The sequence below is a fragment of the Trachurus trachurus genome (genome assembly GCF_905171665.1).
Source record: "Trachurus trachurus genome assembly, chromosome: 13".
NCBI classification, from domain to species: domain Eukaryota; kingdom Metazoa; phylum Chordata; class Actinopteri; order Carangiformes; family Carangidae; genus Trachurus; species Trachurus trachurus.
Genome location: NC_139892.1, coordinates 36899731 through 36920393, shown reverse-complemented (window position 1 = coordinate 36920393; position 20663 = coordinate 36899731). Strand labels below are relative to the sequence as shown.

The 20663-nt window shown below is 40.7% G+C and overlaps 1 protein-coding gene across 1 annotated transcript; it reads right to left on the bottom strand.

Annotated features, from left to right (window-relative positions):
• Positions 1-2888: 2888 nt before the first annotated feature.
• gpr171 (G protein-coupled receptor 171) lies at positions 2889-20492 on the bottom strand. The gene is made up of 6 exons (XM_083985146.1): positions 20346-20492; positions 10011-10123; positions 9722-9917; positions 7019-7231; positions 5378-5506; positions 2889-4182 (listed from the first exon to the last, which is right to left on the bottom strand). The coding sequence occupies exons 3-6, from the start codon at positions 9887-9889 to the stop codon at positions 3640-3642; spliced, it is 1053 nt and encodes a 350-aa protein (XP_083841272.1). The 5' UTR covers positions 9890-9917; positions 10011-10123; positions 20346-20492; the 3' UTR covers positions 2889-3639.
• Between the last annotated feature and the right edge of the window lie 171 nt (positions 20493-20663).

Here is a 20663-nt window from a genome sequence, read left to right as displayed (position 1 = left end):
ATTGTAATATTTCCCAGAGTAATATGAGTTAAAGAACACGTAACCCCTGTCCTCCTCCCTGTGAGTGATGGAGGGATGACTGGTATCTCTGTTTCAAGAGAAAAAACAACAACTTACTCACTGCACACCCCACGGAGTGTGTAAGTGTGTGTGTGTGTGTGTGTGTGTGTGTGTGTGTGTGTGTGTGTGTGTGTGTGTGTGTGTGTGTGTGTGTGTGTGTGTGTGTGTGTGTGTGTGTGTGTGTGTGTGTGTGTGTGTGTGTGTGTGTGTGTGTTTAGTTCCATATGTGGGAAGTGAGCTAATATCAGAGTCTTCAGGGTCTAATTTTAGTGCTGCGTTTTATTGCAACACCAAGGACAAAGTGAGTGCACACAGTCTTCTCTCTCATTCTCTCTTGCTCTCTCCCTCCCTCTCTCTCTCTCTCACACACACACACACACACACTCACACACACGTAGACAGAGCCCAGATGTTTCCCTTCAAATGAGTCCAGGGAGAGTGAAGCCAGGTCACAGCAGCCAGCTGTGCCGAAGAAACTATGACACCAAAAAAAAGAAAGAAAGAAAGAGAGCCCGTCATGTTCCACGGGCTGATGAGTTCAACTTGGCTGCACCAGATTTATGTGAAAACTACATCACCCAGCAGCTGGGACTCCATCAGCAGTTAAAGGGACAGTCACACTCGTTTTGTTCTGTGGCCTTCCTTCCTTCTCCAGATTGGGGTCAGTCTGTGTGATTTGATGTGTCCAGCTGAGCTGCACAGAACCACATTCCTTTGCAATGACTGTGTGTTGTGTTGTGTTGTGTTGTGTTGTGTTGTGTTGTGTTGTGTTGTGTTGTGTTGTGTTGTGTTGTGTTGTGTTGTGTTGTGTTGTGTTGTGTTGTGTTGTGTTGTGTTGTGTTGTGTTGTGTATGTGTCCTGGTCGGTTTAAATTTCTCATTCTTTGGGGGTCACACTGTTGTTGTAGTTGATGGGGTTCAAGCCCAACAATAATAAATGTATTATTTGGCCTCAATATTGTTACAGGTCCGTTCTGAGCCATCAAGTCTTGCATTGAATTTAATGAATTTATTGTTTATTATTATTATTTCTACCATTTTTTTTTTAACTTTCTCACTGTTTTATTATTACTTATTTATTGTTTTATTATTATTATTCTACACTTTAACTTGTTTTTTTATTTAGTTATGTAGCCTATGTATTTATTTCTTCTCCTATTGATACTTATTTTATCCTGTTTTCTATTTATCCTTTCTTATATCTATGATTTTACTTCATTAATATGCCCCCGTTTTATTTATTATCTATTACACAAGAGTGACTCTTTTACCGCCAGTTCTCCCCATATCACTGTTATGTCAGTCTCTGCTTTAGTTAATGGTAGTTGGGTGGTGGGGGGATTGTGGGTGGGTTAGGGTGTTTTTTTTAAATTATGTATTGAATTTTAAATTGTCAGAAAAGTGCCATAGAAATAAAGTTTGATTGATTGATCCATTGATTGATAAACCACCCCTGCTGTTATAAAACTAAACTACCTCCTTCACCTCTTTTAGAAACGAGTAGAGTTCAGTAGCCCTTCCTCAAGAAGGACAGAAACAGCAGAGACTCTGAGATTGATTTAATCTGCTGACCGTCCCTCACAACTGTGGAAGCAGCTGCACGTCTGACAGGCTGAACAGTCGGCACAGTGGATCCTGCCAAAATATTTGTGGAGAGGAGCTGAACTGAAAAATGGCCACGAGTGACTGATGAGTGAGTCCACCTCCATCAGCCTGAAGCTCCGTACCTGAACGCCTCCTGTCCTCTCCTGGACCTCGGTATGTATGAGGCATGTGGGGCGACAGAAAACCTCTGTGATCATCCAGCTCGTTGTTTTTGGGGTTGGGTGCAGGGGGCTCACATGTCGTCACATGCAACTTTGCCAAGACTCCACACACACACACACACAGCTGTTTCCCCCAACTACCCACACGGCATATTTAAAATGTTCTGGCTGGGAGTGTGGCAGAGAGGACAACACAGTCTTTTAGCTGAAATATCCCCTGACTTGGAGTTCTCTCTGTGGAATATGAATGTTTTTCTGTTATCTGTGTTGAATTTATTTTCCTTATTGTGTAGCTATGTGTAATCCAATAAATCAGCTTTAAAGGTACAATATGTAAGAAATCTAAAGCAACTGGCTGTAAAATCATCCTAATATGTCACAGAGACTCAGGAATAATGTTCATATAACATACTGAACTCACCAACAACAATAGTAGGCTACAGCCAGAATATTTGCATTAAAACATTTTTTTGCAGACCGCAAATCATGTTTATGTTTTGAATTTACGTGTTGACACCCAGCGCTCTCTCCCAATCACAGCGTCAGTGGCATTTCAGCTTCCGGGTTGCCAGTTAAGCTTCCACTTAGGGAAACAACGCGCTGCTGTGTTTTGAATTTGACTGCAGCAACAATTTTGGCCACATTCTTACATACCGCTCCTTTAAATTACATTTTTGTTATTTATTTTTATTTCATATTTATATGTATTATTATTTCCTTTCCTTAATGCCATTTGTTAAAACACATGTCACCTCTCTGTTGAAACCAGTTCATAGTGTGCCTCTGCTTTTACAGGGTCATTGTCATTGACACAGTGCTGAACACTGGTCACTGTCGCCCTCTGCTGGTTCAACCACACAACAACAAGTCTACACTTTGTTGTTTGTTCATCAAACTCTTTGTGTTTTCTGACCAAATCACAATTCAACATGTAGGAGAAGGTCTGGTTTATTCCAGCTTTAATATCAGAAGATCTCTTCAGATTTTACCCTTTATAACAGTCAATGCAACATTATACACATTAAAGGGGTATTTCCACATTTTGGCAAATTCGCCTATTGCTATAATCCCTATAGTTTGTCGGTGCAAACTGTTTTTAGATCGGTGGACAAAGACGTGAGCTCTCCAAAACACTCTCATGACCTGCACATTCACCACGCTATGACATATTAATGGAACGTTAAGAGACAGCGTTGTTTTCGAGGTAAAAACGTACCCGGAAACTACATTCCAGACATGGCTGCTCAGCAGAGTGACTTGTGACAAAGTGAAACTAGTTCTGAGTATTTGCTTCATGTGTCGTAATGTCGTAAGTTTGATGAGGGAAACACCGTGGAAATACCATGCACCTCCGTTGTGTTAGCTGACCAGCTGGCGTCTCTGCCCTGCCAATCTAAAAACAGCTTGCACCGACAATTAAAGGTAATGAACCTACTCCTAAGACTATAGGGATTGTGGCGAATTTGCCAAAATGTTCAAATATCCCTTTAAGACATTAAACCTGTCACATTAACTGCAATAGGACTGTAAATGCAATTAGATGAGTAATGATGAATAAACACTGAAATAATAGCAAGTCACAGGTTTAAGTCTTTGTAGTTATGGAGTTCAGGCTGTGGAGCAGAGCCTGTTTGGGACTCACTCCATTTGTTGAGTTCAACGATATATTTGAGGCTTCCAGTGTCCATGTACCTCCAGTCTTGTTGCTATAGCTACACATGCACTGTGCCTGTCTCAGGAGTTTTACTTTGTTTTGTCTTACATTCAAGTATATGTCAAAATCTCGTATTTGAAACAGTCGTTGGCGTCTGTGGTCAGACCTCAGGCTCTTGTTGCACAGAGGTTGTGTGTTGCATCACTTCCTCTGCAGCAGCCTGCTCCTCCTCCGCCGCCGCCTCGCTGGCGGTCTGTTTTTTCCCGCTGGAGGGCAACCATTTTTGGACGGTGTGCCTGAACGGTGAGTAGAGGTAGAAGAAGAGCAGAGGGTCGAAGCAGAGGTGCAGCACGCTCAGCAGCAGCGTCGACTCCTTCCCCAGAAACAGCTGCCTCTTGGTCCGGCAGTCGGTGATGACTCGGGTCTGGGCCAGCGTGTACGGCGTCCGGACGGCGTGGTACGGAACGAAGCTGAGCATGTAGGCCAGCGCCACGGCCATCACGCTGCCCGCCACCCGCCGCGCGTCCACGCAGAGTTTGGGGTCGGAGCGACTGGCCATGAGTCTTTTGAGAGCCAGTCCGCTGGAGAGCAGCACGGCGGCGGAGGCGTTGAGGAACAAGGCCATGCAGAGGAACACGGTGAGGGTGTGCCAGTGGAGGCTGATGTCCTTCTTCAGGGACGAACAGCTGAGGTAACGCTTCGCCTGAGAACACAACCACAGCGGTACAGTATGTAGTCCAGTCATTTTAGGCCAAAAAAGGTTGAACAAATTGCAACAGAAGCAAACTCAACTGATTGTGTATCCTCAACATGTCCTGAGTGAGGGAAAAAAAGCCCCGAAGAATCCCATTATAGTCTACTTGCCAACAATGAGTACCCGGAAATGTTGAGTACCCCAAAGTTTTATGTTAGAAATAGATAGTATGGGTCCCCAGTATTCAGAAACTGCCAGATGCTAACTTATATATATTGGTCAATTAGCATAACCGACATAATTAGCATAAATTAGCATACTTGCCTATATGGGCAATATTTCAACAAAATTGACTTGGCTGATCTGGGCAATATTGGAGTGGTTTTAGGGGTTATTGATGATGCTGAATCCATTTCTGACATTTTCAAAATTCAAAATGGCTGTCTAAACCGGAAGTGACCAGATTTTGGTCCATTAAAATCGGCCCACTGGCGGTTAAAATCTGGTCACTTCCGGTTTAGACAGCCATTTTGAAATGGGTTCCATTCAGACCTTAATTTTAAGTTTTTTTTAACTGTAATATGTTAACAAGACTGAACAAGACATTTTCACTTGCTATACCCAATTTTTAGATCAGGTGTTGGTATGTATGCAAATTAGCCATACGTAATGTCATACCTGCTCAACTAAGGATGTGGCTATCTTGAAAAATTGCAGTCATCTTGAAATTTAAATTGACTTCTTGTAGGCTGACCGATGGAGTCGACTCATTCCAATTTTCAAGCTGGTACCATCACAGCACCTTTATATATATACATGTGCCGTCAAAACGGTGGAATTTATGCAAATTTATGCAAATGTGCTCATGTTAACAAATAATTAAAAAAAACTTGTAATACATTTTTTGTTTGTCTTAATGTAAGTAATCAACTCAGTAATTTTCATGGAGATATCTAAAGGTTAAAAAATAATTAATAGTCGTATGAATGGGCTATATTTGGGTCTTTTTCTAAACTTTCCCCTGATTCGATTCTTCGGGGCTTTTTTTCCCTCACTCAGGACATGTTGAGGATACAAAATCAGTTGAGTTTGCTTCTGTTGCAATTTGTTCAACCTTTTTTCATAAAATGATTGGACTAATGGTGACGAATGTAGAACAGAATGCAGCTGAAGCAGCCACTCATAGTTGCAAGAGTTACTGTACCTTGACCTCCTGTATGGGCAGAAGCATGTTGGGCACCATGATGAGCAGCAGGAGAAGCCAGATGACCAGGGACAGCAGCCGGGCAAAGCCCACCTCCTGCAGCCGCAGAGAGCTCATGGTGTGGCAGTCCTGCAGGAGGAGAGACACCACGTCAGCCTCAGAGACCACCCTAACAGCTCAACCCGGACTCACAGTTACACCTGGTCTTGAAAAGGGTTCCTAATGAGTCTGGACATCGGTGATGTTGAGTCAACCCCTCTCAGAAGGGTTTGCTTTATTGCAGGCCTGTTGGATTGGCTTGCATTCAGCTGTGCAGATGTTCCAAATTAGTTAGCAATTGAATATCACGGTTTCCTGGGCTGCTCTAAGTTTCAGGAATCCTTAACCCTTGTGTGGCCTTCAGGGCTATAAGGCCACTAGAGAGAGAGCGCTATGAAAATTTCATTTCCATTTAATTGCCTGAAAAAGTCATAATTCGTATACAACTATTGCCTTTTTCAAATGAAATTGATGATCACTACTTGCATTGCATTATGGGTGTTTTATTAAATTTTGCAACACTGCTGGCATTTGCATGTACAGTATATATGCCCCGCCCACCACAGGCCAGCACTATAGGACATGGGATAAAAGGTGACAATATTGTGCTTTCTAGCACAATCATCAGATCCATACAAATGAGGTCTATGACATCATATATTCCAAAAAAGTACAAAAAAGATAAGTGTAATTTGTTTTAATAAGTTGGAGTGAAGTTGACTCACAAGGTGAGACAGAATTTAGTGATAATCTTGCTACATGCTTAAAGTCAGTCAAACAATCTCAATGACTGGCGGTGATTTTACAAACGAAGGGAGCACAAGGGTAAATGTGCTACCTCCAGTTGTGACTTTGAGCTGAAGAGTCAGTAGATCGTAAACATCCTGTAAGTTGGAAGTGGAAGGACCGTAACTTGAGGGGATAGTTCAACATTTTGGCAAATTGGCCCATTGCCATAATCGCTATAGTCATAGCAGTAGGTTCATTACCTTTAATTGTTGGTGCAAGCTGTTTTTAGAACGGCGGAGCAGAGCCGCGAGCTGCTCAGAGCTACGCTACGGAGGCTCATGGGATTTCTTGGTTTCCCTCATCAAATACACAACCCAACAACTCAAAAACGCTGCATGGACAAGTTGTGAGCTGCACATTCACCACGCTATGAGATAATAATGGAACCTTACGAAACGAAGCCGTTTTCGAGGTAAATACAGGGTAAATACAGAGTCTGCTTGCTGAAAAACTGTCCCTGAAGGCAACGCGCATCAGCGGTTTTGCATGAATTTACCTCTAAAACGGCTCTGTCTCGTAACATTCTGTTATTATCTCATAGCGTGGTGAATGTGCAGGTCACAACTTGTCCACGACAGCGTTTTGGAGTTGTTGGGTTGTGTATTTGATGAGGGAAACCAAGAAATTCCATTAGCCTCCATAGCATAGCCCTGAGCAGCTCGCCGCTCCGCTCCTCCGTTCTAAAAACAGCTTGCACCGACAATTAAAGGTAACGAACCTACTGCTATGACTATAGCGATTATGGCAATGGGCCAATTTGCCAAAATGTTGAACTATCCCTTTAAAAACCAGGTGAGTGGTACCTAGCTGTACCTGCAGGTAGCGGTCGGTGATGATGAGGGCCAGGAAGGCGATGGAGGCGTACAGGCTGATGTAGATGGTGACGGCGCTGGCCTGGCAGTGAAACACCATGAGGCTCCACGGCGCCGCGCCCACGTCCTTCACGATCTTGAAGGGCAGAGCGAGCAGCAGCAGCAGGTCGGCCACCAGCAGGTTGATCAGGTAGACACTGGTGCTCTGCTGCTGCTGCACAGTCACACAGGGCTCATGTTAATGTCACTTCATCTGACACAAGACACTCACTTTATATAACATCATCTCATTTGGAGCGTCTGAACTCTTGTGAAATCATATCAGCTCACCACATCAAACCATTTCTCTTCATATTTTGTGGAATTATCAATTGCATCTCACATTACCTCTCAATTTTCCTCCTGATATAATATCCTCCTGAGACCATAGTCCAGGCAATCTAGCTCATTTTGGACCCAAAAATACAACTAATTGTAACAGAATGTTTTTCACCGTACATCATTTCTATGAGGTGTCTAGAACAACATAGTAAAAGTCCTAAGAAATCCTAGTTGGGGAAATATGTTTAATTCACATCATTATTTACTGTATAAAGTCTATGGTGCCGACAACAATACACCCCAATGGGGCTATTTTTTTTCTTTTACTCCTACCACAATGAAACTTTACACAATGAAAGTAGACATGAAAGGTAACATTTTTGTATTACAAGTTTCTTGGAAAAATGAATTTTAATTTGCCAATGAGGAGGAGGAGTAAAGGAAAAAATATAAGCCTATTCGGGTGTATTTTGGGCATATTTGATTAGTGTAAGGCTCATTTGCATATTCAAATTCATTTTAAAAGAAACTTGTAATACAAAAATTGTTACATTTCATGGATACTTTCATTGTGTAAAGTTTCATTGTGATAGCAGTAAAGGAAAAAAATAGCCCCATTGGGGTGTATTGTTGTCGGCACCATAGACTTTATATACAGTAAATCAATGAGAATTAAACATATTTCCCCAACTAGGATTTCTTAGGACTTTTAGTATGTTGTTCTTGACACCTCATAGAAATGATGTATGGTGAAAAACCTTCTGTTATAATTAGTCTGTCGGAAAACGCAATATTGCCTGGACTACCAGGGGAAAAAAATTCTCAGGTTTTGATTTTTTCTTACATTAATTAAGTGTTGGGGTGGTGAAGAACAAATTGCAAAGAAAAAATATGAAAATTTCACACAACATGTTCACTGTAGTGAACAACATGGCTATGTTGTTCTCAATTGGCAATGTATTGATGCTTATTGTACATGGAAAGACTAGAATTATCCAGTAAAGTACAGTAACACAAGAAAACTAATGTCAATTAAGAGATTTCATTCTCCTTTTTTTTATCAACTACACTATTTACTTTTGTGATGTCATCATTAGACATTTGTCCTGAGATGATATTTCACAGAGCATTCAGGCTTTTTAGAGACACAAAGAAACAATTTGCATCTTCTGCTCCTATGCTTGATACCATAACAAAAGGCTTGATGTCCATCCATGAACAGTTTTCATTGATTAATTATTATTTAGAGTCAAGAATAACATCATGGGACCACAGTTGTTTCATAAAATTGACTATTTGTCATATGAAATGTTATCAATCCTGCTCTGGAAAATCACTTAAATCTTGCTAAGATGTTTACTGAAAATAAAAAAAATAGGATTCAAAATGTTTAAAATTGTCAATATCATACTCATATTTCCCATAAAATGCGCTTGTTGAGATGTGGGACATTTTTTCAGTGAGTTAAAACATGATGTGCACTACAGTGTACACATATGTACTGCTATGTCTCAGGAGGATATGCCACGTAATATTGTCACTTCATCAAACTAAATTTATGCAAATACTTTCATCTCTTTCGTCATAAAATCATCTCTTCAGATCGATTAGTTCAGACTTAGTCATCTCATCCGGTCCTTATACTAATATTTACCTTCAAATCTACAGTCGGGTCATGTGACATCTACAGCAGGAAATGTTCAACTATGTTACTTCCTTCCCTTCTGTGTAGTTCTTCTTATATCAACATATACATCAACATCTATTGCACGTCTGCCCGCCCTGGGTGAGGGATCCCTCCTCTGTTGCTCACCCTGAGGTTTCTCAGATTTTTCCCTGTTTAAAGGGTTTTCTATGGAGTTTTTCCTCAGTCGATGTGAGGGTCTAAGGACAGAGGATGTTCTTATGATGCCATGTAAAGCCCTTTGAGACAAACTGTTTGTAAAAATGGGCTTCTAACACATCAACTCTGAAGACAACGTGTTCACTTACAGGTGCATCTCAATAAACCAGAATATCACGGAAAAGCTAATTTATGTCAGTCGTTCAATTCAAACAGTGGAACTCATATATTATATAGATTCATTACACATAGACTAAAATGTTTAATGTCTTTATTTCTTTTAATAGTAATGATTATGGTTTACATTTAAATGAAAACCTGAAATTTAGTATATCAGATAATTAGACTATAGTGAAAAAGCTCACTATTGTAACATAATGGTGTCTCACTCTGAATCTAGCTTAAGATGAGCTTGAGTGAAAAAAGTGTTGCATTTATTTAAAGTGCAAGTAGATTATATTAAAGATGTGCAACAAAAGTGCATAATGAATGCTAGTTAAAGATCTAGGAAAGGATGAGATCTATGAACAGATGAGTTACCTTTGCTCTGGGACTGCGGATGAAGGCCCACACCGACAGTAGGTTCCCCGGCAGACTGATGATGAGGAGGAGGATGTAGAGGACAGTGAAGGGGCCCATCTGGTCGTTGACAATACACTGCTCCCCCGTCTCAGCTCCTCCAGCGCTGACGTTGGAGGACGGCGGCATCTTAAGGGCCTGAACTGCTCACCTGGTACTGGAAAACACAAAGTATAAAAGACACGTGTTGGCTTTCCTGCACAGTAATTAGTTTTACTGTTCGCGATGTGGGAAGAAGAAACCCTCTTACTGTCGACGTAGTTTGAGGAAGTTTGTGTTGAGCAGCTGCTCTGCCTGTGGTCTGGGGGTCTGGTTTTCAGTGTTTCAGTACGCTGCACGATCAGAAACAGGAAGAGCCAAGATCTGCAGTAGGGTAAAGATGAAACAATAACAGCTCTTATTAGTGCGTGCAGGAATACAGCCACTGACTCATTTCTAAAGAACTCTTTTGCCAACATGTGCAACATTTTTTTTTTAACTTGAGGGAAAAAATTATCTTTTGTTTTGTTTTTGCAGAGGAGGGATTCACTCATTTTCCTCTTCAAAATAAACTAAATTTTGCACATGAGGGATCCCTACTCTGTTGCTCACCCTGAGGTTTCTCCAAATTTTTCCCTAAGGGGGCTTCCTGGGAGTTTTTCCTCATTCAATGTGAGGGTCTAAGGGCAGAGGATGTTGTTATGATGCTGTGTAAAGTCCTTTGAGACAAGCTGTAAATAAAATTATCTTGCCTAAAATTGTGGAATTGTATAATCGTTATCTTACAGGGATAGTAGCATTTTTTTTTAAAGTGTGGTTGTATGATCTACAAATAGCCCCTAAGTACTTTAATTGCAGTAGAAGACTCTCTGCACTCCTCCCGTTAGCAACGCCAGCCCATAATAGCCCTGCCCAGAGATTTACAACATACAGTGTTGTGAACAGACCCAAAGAAACGGCCTATTTTCACGGCCTAAAAGAGGTTTTACCTGAAAAAAAAAATACACAGTTCCATTGTTTGCTATAATATAATTTTTTTCCAGCCCTTCAAAGTGCAGGAAAAACACAGTTTTTATTTGGACCTAACCAACTGCTGATCGGCGGGCGCTAACCCTGGGCGGAGGGATACGTGAGTTGGTTAGGTCCAAATAAAAACTGTGTGTTTCCTGCACTTTGAAGGGCTGGAAAAAATTATATTAATTAATATATATTTAAATAGATGTTTATGTCATATTTATATATGTTGTATGGATGTTTATGTAATGTATAACATATTTATATGGATATACTATATTATTAGCAATAATATTAAAACATATAAAACGTGAAAAGAAGTAGGAATTTTAAAAACGTGTATACTTCTTCCTACTTCTATTTCATACTTGTGTGTATACTATGATTTGATGATACTTTTATTATTTTGTTTAATTATTTTCTTTTAGACGTGTTCGAAATAAAGTCATTCATCATCATCATCATCATCGTCATGCCTGCTTGTTGAGGACTGAACTGATTTTTCAGGAGGTGGCAGACCGACAGCCAGGTGTGCTGATGCTGCTGAGCAGGATGTGAAGCAAACAAATGCTGTGGTGAGTTGCCTGCACAACTGCCTGCAGCAGGAAACCACAAGGAAGCTCTGTATATTCATTTGCGTTGAACAGCACTGCTTCTATTCAGCACAAACAGGATTCTCTCAGCCGAGCGTCACAGTCAGAGGATTTAGATGTTTCAACAAGAACAACAAAAGGGAGCCCAAGTGTGAGGACCATTTCCTCCGTATTGATATTTTTAAGGTGGCAGACAGATCAGATGACACAGCGAGGGTGAGTCACACAGCGAGCTGCACAGATGAACCGATATAAACCTCCGGGCTTTCAGAGAATAGATTTTAGATAACAAGTCAGAAGATGACAAAACAAGAAGTGAGAAGTTACGACTACACTCAGCAAAGTAAACTGTTAAGAGCTGGTATCTGCAGTTTCATGCTGCTGAAGAGTGTCAGTAATACAACAACCTGTTGTCTGTCTCTGTATCTGTCTGTGGTCTGAGATCTGAGTCCTTCATTTGATGCACTAAACCTATAAAATAATGAGAACATTCATCCACTTATCCTCATATCTTAAAAACATGGGGTGGAACTATAATAAGTGCAGATTTGCAGATTAACTGCAAATGAACAGCAACAACAATAGACAACAGTACCATTGAGGTAGTGTGCATTCAAGTCAAAATTGTGCTATGTAATGAGATTTTGATGTTTTATTTTACCTCATGCTTTTCATTCATTTTATCTGTTGCCTTTGTTTCTCTTCTCTTCTCTTCTCTCTCTCTCTTCTCTTTTTTTACTTTATTACCTTTAGATGAGCTTTTATCTGACTTTTTTTCTCTTCTCTGGTCCGTGCTTATTGCACAAGGTGGGAAAAACTGCAAAAACAACCAAATCATTTGAAAGACCACCAACACTGCCATTGTTTCTGATTCTGATTTTTTTCTTAATTTATTGTAATGTAATTTATTGTATTGTAGCAAACTGCACCTATGACTGCCCAGAGAGAGAGGATAAAAAAGAAGTACAGTTCATATCATCAGCGTGTGCATGGCGGTCAGATTGACCACAGCGTGAGAGTAACACTCTGCTTTTAGTCCGCATGAGTCCTGTTTTACACCCGCAACAAAACTAAACAACAAGCATCTGCTGTGCTAGTTTTAAAATGACACTGTTGATATTTTCATGTTCAGCGCCGGTGTTCTTTAACACATGCTTGCTGACTGAGCTAAAATGAGCTGCAGGTGTTGGTAAAGTAGGCCATCAGAACACAGCCTGAGGTTGGAGGTTTGTTGGTGACATGTTGTGTCTCTGCAGAAGCGTCTGTCTGTCAGTCCTCCACACTGTTAAAAGAATAGTTCACCCAAAATTGAAATTTCACTCATTATCTACTCACCCTCATGTGGACTAAGGGCTGGGAGAAGTTTCAGAGTCCTCCGTGGCTTCTCTGAGTTACAGGGGGTCTCGGCGTAGCAGTGCATGTCCATATAACGGTTGCAAATGGATACCAACTGTCTTCGTAACAAAAAGACACACCAAAAAACATCCAAATACCTCCATGCTGCTCGTATGTAATGTCCCTCTTGTATTGAAGCCCCGAAATGCGAAATTGTCCCGAATTTTTTTTTAAAAGTCTATATTTCAAGCTTGTTTGTAGCGGAAGCTCCTCTTCCTGGTCCGTCCAAATCTCGCAAGATTTAGCATTTCGGGGCTTCAATACAAGACAGACATTACATACGAGCAGCATGGAGGTATTTGGATGTTTTTTGGTGTGTCTTTTTGTTACAAAGAAAAGCGGTATCCATTTGCAACCGTCATATGGACATGCACTGCTGCACGGAGCCCCGCTGCAACTCAGAGAAGCCACGGAGGACTCTGAAACTTCTTCCAGCCCTTAGTCGACATGAGGGTGAGTAGATCATTTTGAGTGAACTATCCCTTTAACACTCCTTTAATTTGGTATCCTGACAAACTGAGGATGTATTTACTCTTCTCATCATCCAGCAGGATGACTCACATCACCCATTCTATATTTTTTTTTTACACTGGCTTCCGATTAGGTTCAGGATTCATTTCAAGATTCTCGTCATCGCGTCGCCCTTCTTCATCATCAGGCACCTGGTTACTTTCCCATCTTTTCCATCCCTAGCCAGCAACACCAGCAACACCAGCACAGGACCAGACCCTACCGGTTGTCCCCCACTCTACATACTGTATGTCCACTCACTGGAAAGTTTGGCGTGTTTCAGAAATTCCAATGTGAAAGCAGAACTGAAACAAGTCATTAAAAAAACACTGTTACCTCTCTCAGCCCCCAGTGGAACTGAGTCCTCCTGGTCCGGTGTGGGAACGACCTTACAGTTACAATGTTATAGTTTTATTTTCTGCTCCATTGGAAATTTTAAAAATGAGATTAAGATACTTTATTGATCCCTTTTTGTTATCCATCATCACACCCAGGTACTTGTGTTGTATGTGGCGACGGTCTCCACATCTGTTCCTTGTATGGAGACAGGGATGGGGCCTTTTGGACTTTTTATGTTAATTGTTGTATTGTTTTGGTGACTACGGATGTAATTTAGCACATGTGCTAAATCCGGTGTATTTACTATAGGTACTCTAGCACTCACTGTCCATTAATATGCATTGTCCCGACCAAATAAACAAATAAAGTAAGTAAAGTAAATCAAAGACCATTTCCTTGGTCCTTCCTTGGACCCAAATTTTAATGAAAGTCCTTAAGGTCTCTGAACAGCTCAGGTCAACTGAATTCTATCACAGACAGAAGCAGAGATATCTGCAAAATTGTATTTGTGTCCACATTTTTGCAATACGTACAATATTATATATATATTAGGGCTGGGACTCGATTAAAAAAATTAATCGAATTAATCAGAGGCTTTGTAATTAATTAATCGCAATTAATCGCATTTTAATCGCATATAAATATTTGACCTGAGAACAGTGAGAAGCATTTTTTTTTCACATGGATTTTAGTATACCATTGAATGACTGAATACATAAGCTTAAGCATTCAAGGTGGTACTTAACCAAAACCAACAGACTAGGGATGCTAATTATCGATTAATTCATTAATCGATATTTGATACATACCGATTAAATGGTCTTTCCTTCCAATACACTATGATGATTACTGAAGTATTTAACTAGGCTACTTAAATCACAGTAGCATAAACTGATTTGTTGAACTCAGCCTGATGTAAACATTAATAAAACTCAGTAACCAATCACAGAGGCAGCTCCATGTTGTCCCTGTGTGATGTTCAGGGACAGGTCAGGACAGTCTGAAGACAGAGCTCTGAGGGTGAAGTCCTATCATAATGAGATGAGATGCAGCTGTGACAGTGACAGGTCATAGATATAGCGCTGCAGCTGAGCAATTAGCGCTATAGCGCATTTAGCGTGCGCCCGTGTCTGTGTATCTATGTGCAGGCAGAGATCAGAGATCTGGTTTAAATAACAATGCTAGCGTTTCACCAGCTCTCATCTCTGCCAGTCAGCCTCTCAAACTGCCGCTTCTCTCGCGTGCGGGCGCACCGCACGTAGACACACGTGAGAAAAATTAAAAAATTAAAAAAAAAAAAAAAAAAAATTTTAATAAGTGCGATTAAAATGCGTTAATTTTTTTTAATGCGTTAATTTTTGTGTAGTTAATTAATCGTAATTAATGCGTTAAAGTCCTGGCCCTAATATATATATATTTCTCCATAACAACCGACTTACTCTCCATTATCCCTCACTTATTACTCAGTGTACAAGTGAAATAATTAATTTGAGACATAACGTTGATCGTCATTTATGCATCATTTAGCACATAAGTCTGGTCACTTCTGCACTGTTTTGCTAAGCCTCCTCCCGGTGGTGTGCATTTGTGTGTCTTTGTGTCGTAGTATCTGTCATAAACAAGAGATTATGGTTCGAAGCTCTGATCATGCTGGTTTGGTTTTCAGCCACAATGTGGAAGTGGGCCTCCACTCTCCCTGTAACAAGTCACTTATCTAACATCACAGTTAGTCTGAAGCTGTTTAATGACGATAAAAATGAAACATAAGATAACTATCCTGCATAGTTCCTCTTTAACTTCTTCTCCTCTGAAGCTCATGGGTATTGTAGTTTCTGACGACACCCACCAATATGTCATCTTTACTGGTTCCTGTCTGCCCTGTGGCGTTACCCACCACACACAGTGATAAGGGGCTGGCAACATATTTGACATTGCATGATGTGGACCAGCTGTTTGATTAAATCAGCATAAACCTAGATGGGTTTTACATCATCCAGGTGAGTGTTTGGGTATATGTGTAGCGTGGTACAGAGTGAAGTTGCCCTCCACTACACATTTAATTTGAAAGTCTTTTATTTTGTTCTGCAAAGAGAAAAAATATTGTGTTTTTATCATCACAGTTCGCCACACAGAAACTTCAGACTCAAGTGTGTGTTCTCATTCTCTGAATGTATTCACTATTCTAACACAGAAAAATCATAACATTTGTACCAACATCCAAACAATAGCTGACTGTTGTATCACTATTCTCGACCAGTTTCTTACTTACACTTACTTAGCAAATACACAGTATCAATCATGTCTAAACATTGTCAAATGAATCAACTCATCTTATCTATGAACTACACTAGCAGTCCGGGCTCTTTAGACCGGCTCGTAGTTTTCCTGTTGCAAGAGGTAACTAGGCAACCAGTGCTAACTACTAGCTAGCCGTTTTCAGTACGTGACGTTCGCTGACCGAGTAAAGCTCATAACAATCCCACAAAAACAGAACCAGGCTCATAAACTACGACATAACATGTTCACCCTTTCATTACACAATTCTAACTCTCCCTTCTTACCTGCAAAGAGCAAAAATATGTGTTTTTATCATCACAGTATTTATGCACCCAGAAACACAGCTGGAACAGTTAGCTCCAGTCTGGTCACCATCTCTACTCTGCTTGGTGCGCCACCTCAGGACCTTTGTTGACCTGCAAACTTACTATGCCTCTCGTAGCTTATCTATGTAAACTGTTTTTTTGTTTTGTTTAGTTTTTACAATATTTTTTATCATGATTTTTTTTCATAAACATACAAAATGAAAACACTACAAACAGTGGCCACAGAAATTACACTCTTACTGAAATCCCTGATAAAAGACATACATAGCCCACAATTGATATGCTCAGTCCATTACAAAGAAATATATGAATAAAGGATATATCCTTTTTTTTTTTTTTTTACATTAGTGTACCAAATTCCATAAAACAAAATGCCTTGGTAAATAACTGATAATCGATCACCAAGTAAGTAGAGCTCTAACCTTGTAACCCAAAGATGCAATTTTGCCAAATGTCAGTGGTGCAATCAATCTTTCCCTATCTCTACTGAGTCTTTCACCAGCTTATTTAAAGATGTCTTAAAGAGAACTGCCGTTTTACATTTGAATATTCCTCTTGTATTAACTCAAATATCAGTTTATGCCATCCTATCATTGACCTATGGCTAAGCCACGCCCTCCCCTCCACTCATTGGACAAACAAATCAACATGCTGTGACAGGCACAAAGGCAGCTGTCACAGCACCAGTAGACCATTGATCATTTTTGGCAAGATAGAGGTCAGATGTCATCAGAAGTTACCAAAATGATCAAGGGATATTAATCATTTTATTGTGGAGAAAGTCGATGACAAGTTTCAGTTAGAGGCAAAAATGTACAGGCCCTAGTGCAAACGTGATAAACTGCATGTCTCCGTCGGTCATTTCAGATTCAACAACCCTGTGTGTGTGCATATGAATTAGCTGTTGTCTAGTCTTGATGTATGACCTTGTTGTCTTATTCTGGCAAAATGTCACGGCAGCAGAGTTTCCTGCTGAAAGCTGAGACAACAACAGGGCTGGACCGGTCGTCTGAGCTGCTGCTGCAATAAACACCCCGGGCCACCACACCAAGTTCTGCTCTGAATCCATACATGTTCACGGGTGGGAGGAGTGCATTTTCAAAACTTTTGGGATTCAAAAAAAACTTTTATCCTCATTTTAGCTTCTCAACCTAACGTTAGCCAGAGCTAACACCAGAGTCACACACACCAGTGTTTCCCATTTCGTTCCCCTCTGCCATGGTCTTTTAAAATCCTGTGGGAAACACTGCACACCCTTGAACCGCTGTCATCAATGCCAATATCTATTCACATGAAAAATGTCATGTTTCTGCCTTCAGATGATGTTATTTTGCCAAACTCACAAAGAGTTGATCATGTATATCTCTGGGTTTACTGATACGTGTCTGTGCTGTTAGCAGCTAGCCCTGATAGCAGGCAGGCTGAGCTTCAGTAACATCGCCTGCTGGCTCCCATTGGTCCAGCCTCTCAGGATACCTCGTGTCTGAGTGAGAAAAGCTCATAAAACCAAGGAAAACTAACTTTTTCTAATTCATTTCACTGGACATCCAGGCAGAATGTCCAAATGAGAATGCCTATTCGCGCTGTGAGGATGGGGCTTAGCCATGGGTCAATTGTAGGAGTATCAATCCATTTAGGCTGTATGTTTTTCCAGGCAGCAAATGTAAGAATATTGAACAGCCTACTTTGATGAGAACCTTTAATGTGGGGGCTGGCTGGGCCCAGGGGCAGAGGCCCAGAGTCAAGGTTAGGGTTGCCAACCGTCCCTTAAAATACGAATTTGTCCCATATTTGGAAACTAGAAGACGTGTCCCTTATTGAACAGATACGTATTTTGTCCTGTATTTTTGAAGATCAAATTTTATTATTAATTTACAGGCCGCTATTTATGTGATAAGGTTAAGAAATAGCCTAGAAATGACTGTCAATTTCATAGTAATGACATGTTTTTCATAAAGGCAAAGACTACACATGCTTTTCATGCTTTTAATTTCTTGGGAAAGGCCAGAATTTTTCCACTACACGTCCTTGCAATTGATCGTTATGTCTGGGCTATTTCTCGACATTACTAGGAAATCGACCGTTTTTTTCTAGGCTATTTCTAGACATTATCACGTAATCAGCAGCCGGTAAATTTAAGAGTTTCCAAACAGTGCAGTTCTGACTGCCACCGCAGACTACAGTCTATGTCTGCAATGAGTTCTCGTTGACGAATGAGGCATCAGTTCACTCGGCCTACTCCCCACCCATAAATATTATTATTTGTAAGCTATTATAAAAGTTAAAGTTCATCATATATAAGACTCATTCAAACAATCTTAACTATTTCATGTAGAGTTAATACCCCATGGCCAGTGCCCTGTGTCCCTTATTTCTACTTCAAGAAGTTGGCAACCGTAGTCAAGGTAGACGTCGGAAATCAAATTGAGTTTGTCAATAATTTTATGAACATATAACCAGACACAGTACCGGTCTCTCCCCACCTCCACATGACTGTCAAACTTTGATTTGTCCTATGTTTCATAGAAATCTAAAAAAGCCAAATTTCTGCCCATGTTGTTTCATCCATTGTGAGACTGAGATCATTATTCCATGCCTCTGTGAAAACTTCTGTAAAAGTACAAATGATAGTTTTTCTATCGTGAGTGAAATGACCATTATTCACCTCTTGACTGGCATCACAGAAAAGAGAAAGAAACAGATGAGTCATCTGTAGGTGGGTGAGGTTTCTAAAGGCAAACGAAACCAGACAACGTTAGGGAAACTGGTGAAAATGGTCCAGAATCACAAACTACACTATGGACTGAGAGTGCTGCTCCTCTGAAAGTATAACCCCAACTGCTGCTACACTCCCTTAACAGTCAAAGTGTGTGTGTGTGTGTTTGGCCGGGTTGGGAGGGTTACTTTAAAAATGTAATCCAGTACAGTTACAAGTTACCTGTTGAAAAATCTGATCAGTAACTTTTCTAAGTATCACACATCAATCAGCGTAGATTAGATCACTCCAAACAGGAAGTCAAACACACCCAGCATCTGGTAAATTTGAAAATATAACACAGAGGATAAACTCCTGATTGTTAAATCATCATTTTGTCCGTCACCGGTCAGTCGGAGGGTCCTGAAGCCAACACGACGAGGAAGAAAAATAATAGTGGAGGTGGAAAAGCGCGACATTTTTTTTTTTGAGAAAACATCCATCCCACGAGAACAAAAACAGAAAGTGAAAAAAATGAATGTTGACGAGCACATCGAGCTCAGAAAGGCAAAGTGATCTTGTTGTTTACATTTTATTCTCACTTTATACACAGCTGTTATCACGTTAGCTGGTTCTGCTCCGTGGGTTTGATCCGACAGTCGGAGCTGAACCACAACGGAGACGGGACAGTGTGTGGAGATCGAGATCGGGCTACACACACACCGATGGAGGTCGTTTCACGTGTTGGTTTGTTGTGGTTTTGTGTGCACTGTGCATCTGTCTGCTCTACTACCCCCGTTTTTATCAAATATACCAGTGGCTTATCTGATTACCATTTTTTTCTGTACTGTAATGGAATACAATTAGTCGTATCCTAATTACGGAGCACCGTTACATGGAATCTGTTCGCCTACTCCCCAAGCCTGGTGTTTGGTATAATAAGGTCACCCAACCAGGAAACACACATTCAATTTGAATCTTCCTGCCCAAAAGACCAAAGATCTTCCACAATACTTCAACCAGACTGTTATTTACTTAAGTACTGTACAAACTACCAGCAGAACTGAAATCACCCAAGCACTTTTAAATCCAGGTTAAAAACATTTCTCTTTTCACATGCCTATAGCTGAGAAATTAAAACTTTATCTATTTTCTTTTATTTTACTTTTATTTGCTCTTGCTTTTAACTCTGTTTTTAGTGTTTTGTTTGTTTTTATTCTGTTTTATGCTTCTCTTTTTTTTAATGTTTTGTCTTTATGTAAAGCACATTGAGTTGCCTTGGTATGAAATGCGCTATACTATAAATAAAGATGCCTTGCCTTGCCTTAAGTCTTTTAAAGAGGAACAAACACACTGAGCTGAACCAGAGCAGGCGGAGGAGGATGATGGAGTCGGGAGCTCAGCGTGGTGAGATCACCAGTGTGGACAGCTGAAGATGAAGCCGAACCAGCTCTTACCTCCTGTGCCGTCCTCTCACAGGTCCTGGCTCTGTCTCTCTCCGACCGGCCACTGCTGCTTCTCTTCTGGTTCTGCTCAGATCCTCCAACTGTTTGTCAGTGAGCTCATGTGCTCGGAGCTGCGGAAGCTACACAAAGGTGTTTTCCTGTTATCAGACCACAGACCACACTTCCCTAACACACACACACACACACACACACACAGTGAGTTTTCAGTAACTGACTCATACGTCAGGTTGGTTTCAGCGATGAGGAAAGTGTCTGGTTTATCACTCGTCCATCGATGTGAATGTCACTTGAATATCAGTTACCTGTGTG

Bases quoted from the DNA above. Each gene is read 5' to 3' on its own strand.
- gpr171 (XM_083985146.1), bottom strand. From the start codon at position 9,889: ATGCCGCCGTCCTCCAACGTCAGCGCTGGAGGAGCTGAGACGGGGGAG. The intron at 7,232-9,721 runs GTAACTCATCTG...GTGACTGTGCAG, and splicing joins TCCGCAGTCCCAGAGCAAAG to CAGCAGCAGAGCACCAGTGT. The intron at 5,507-7,018 runs GTACAGCTAGGT...CTCCTCCTGCAG, and splicing joins TCACCGACCGCTACCTGCAG to GACTGCCACACCATGAGCTC.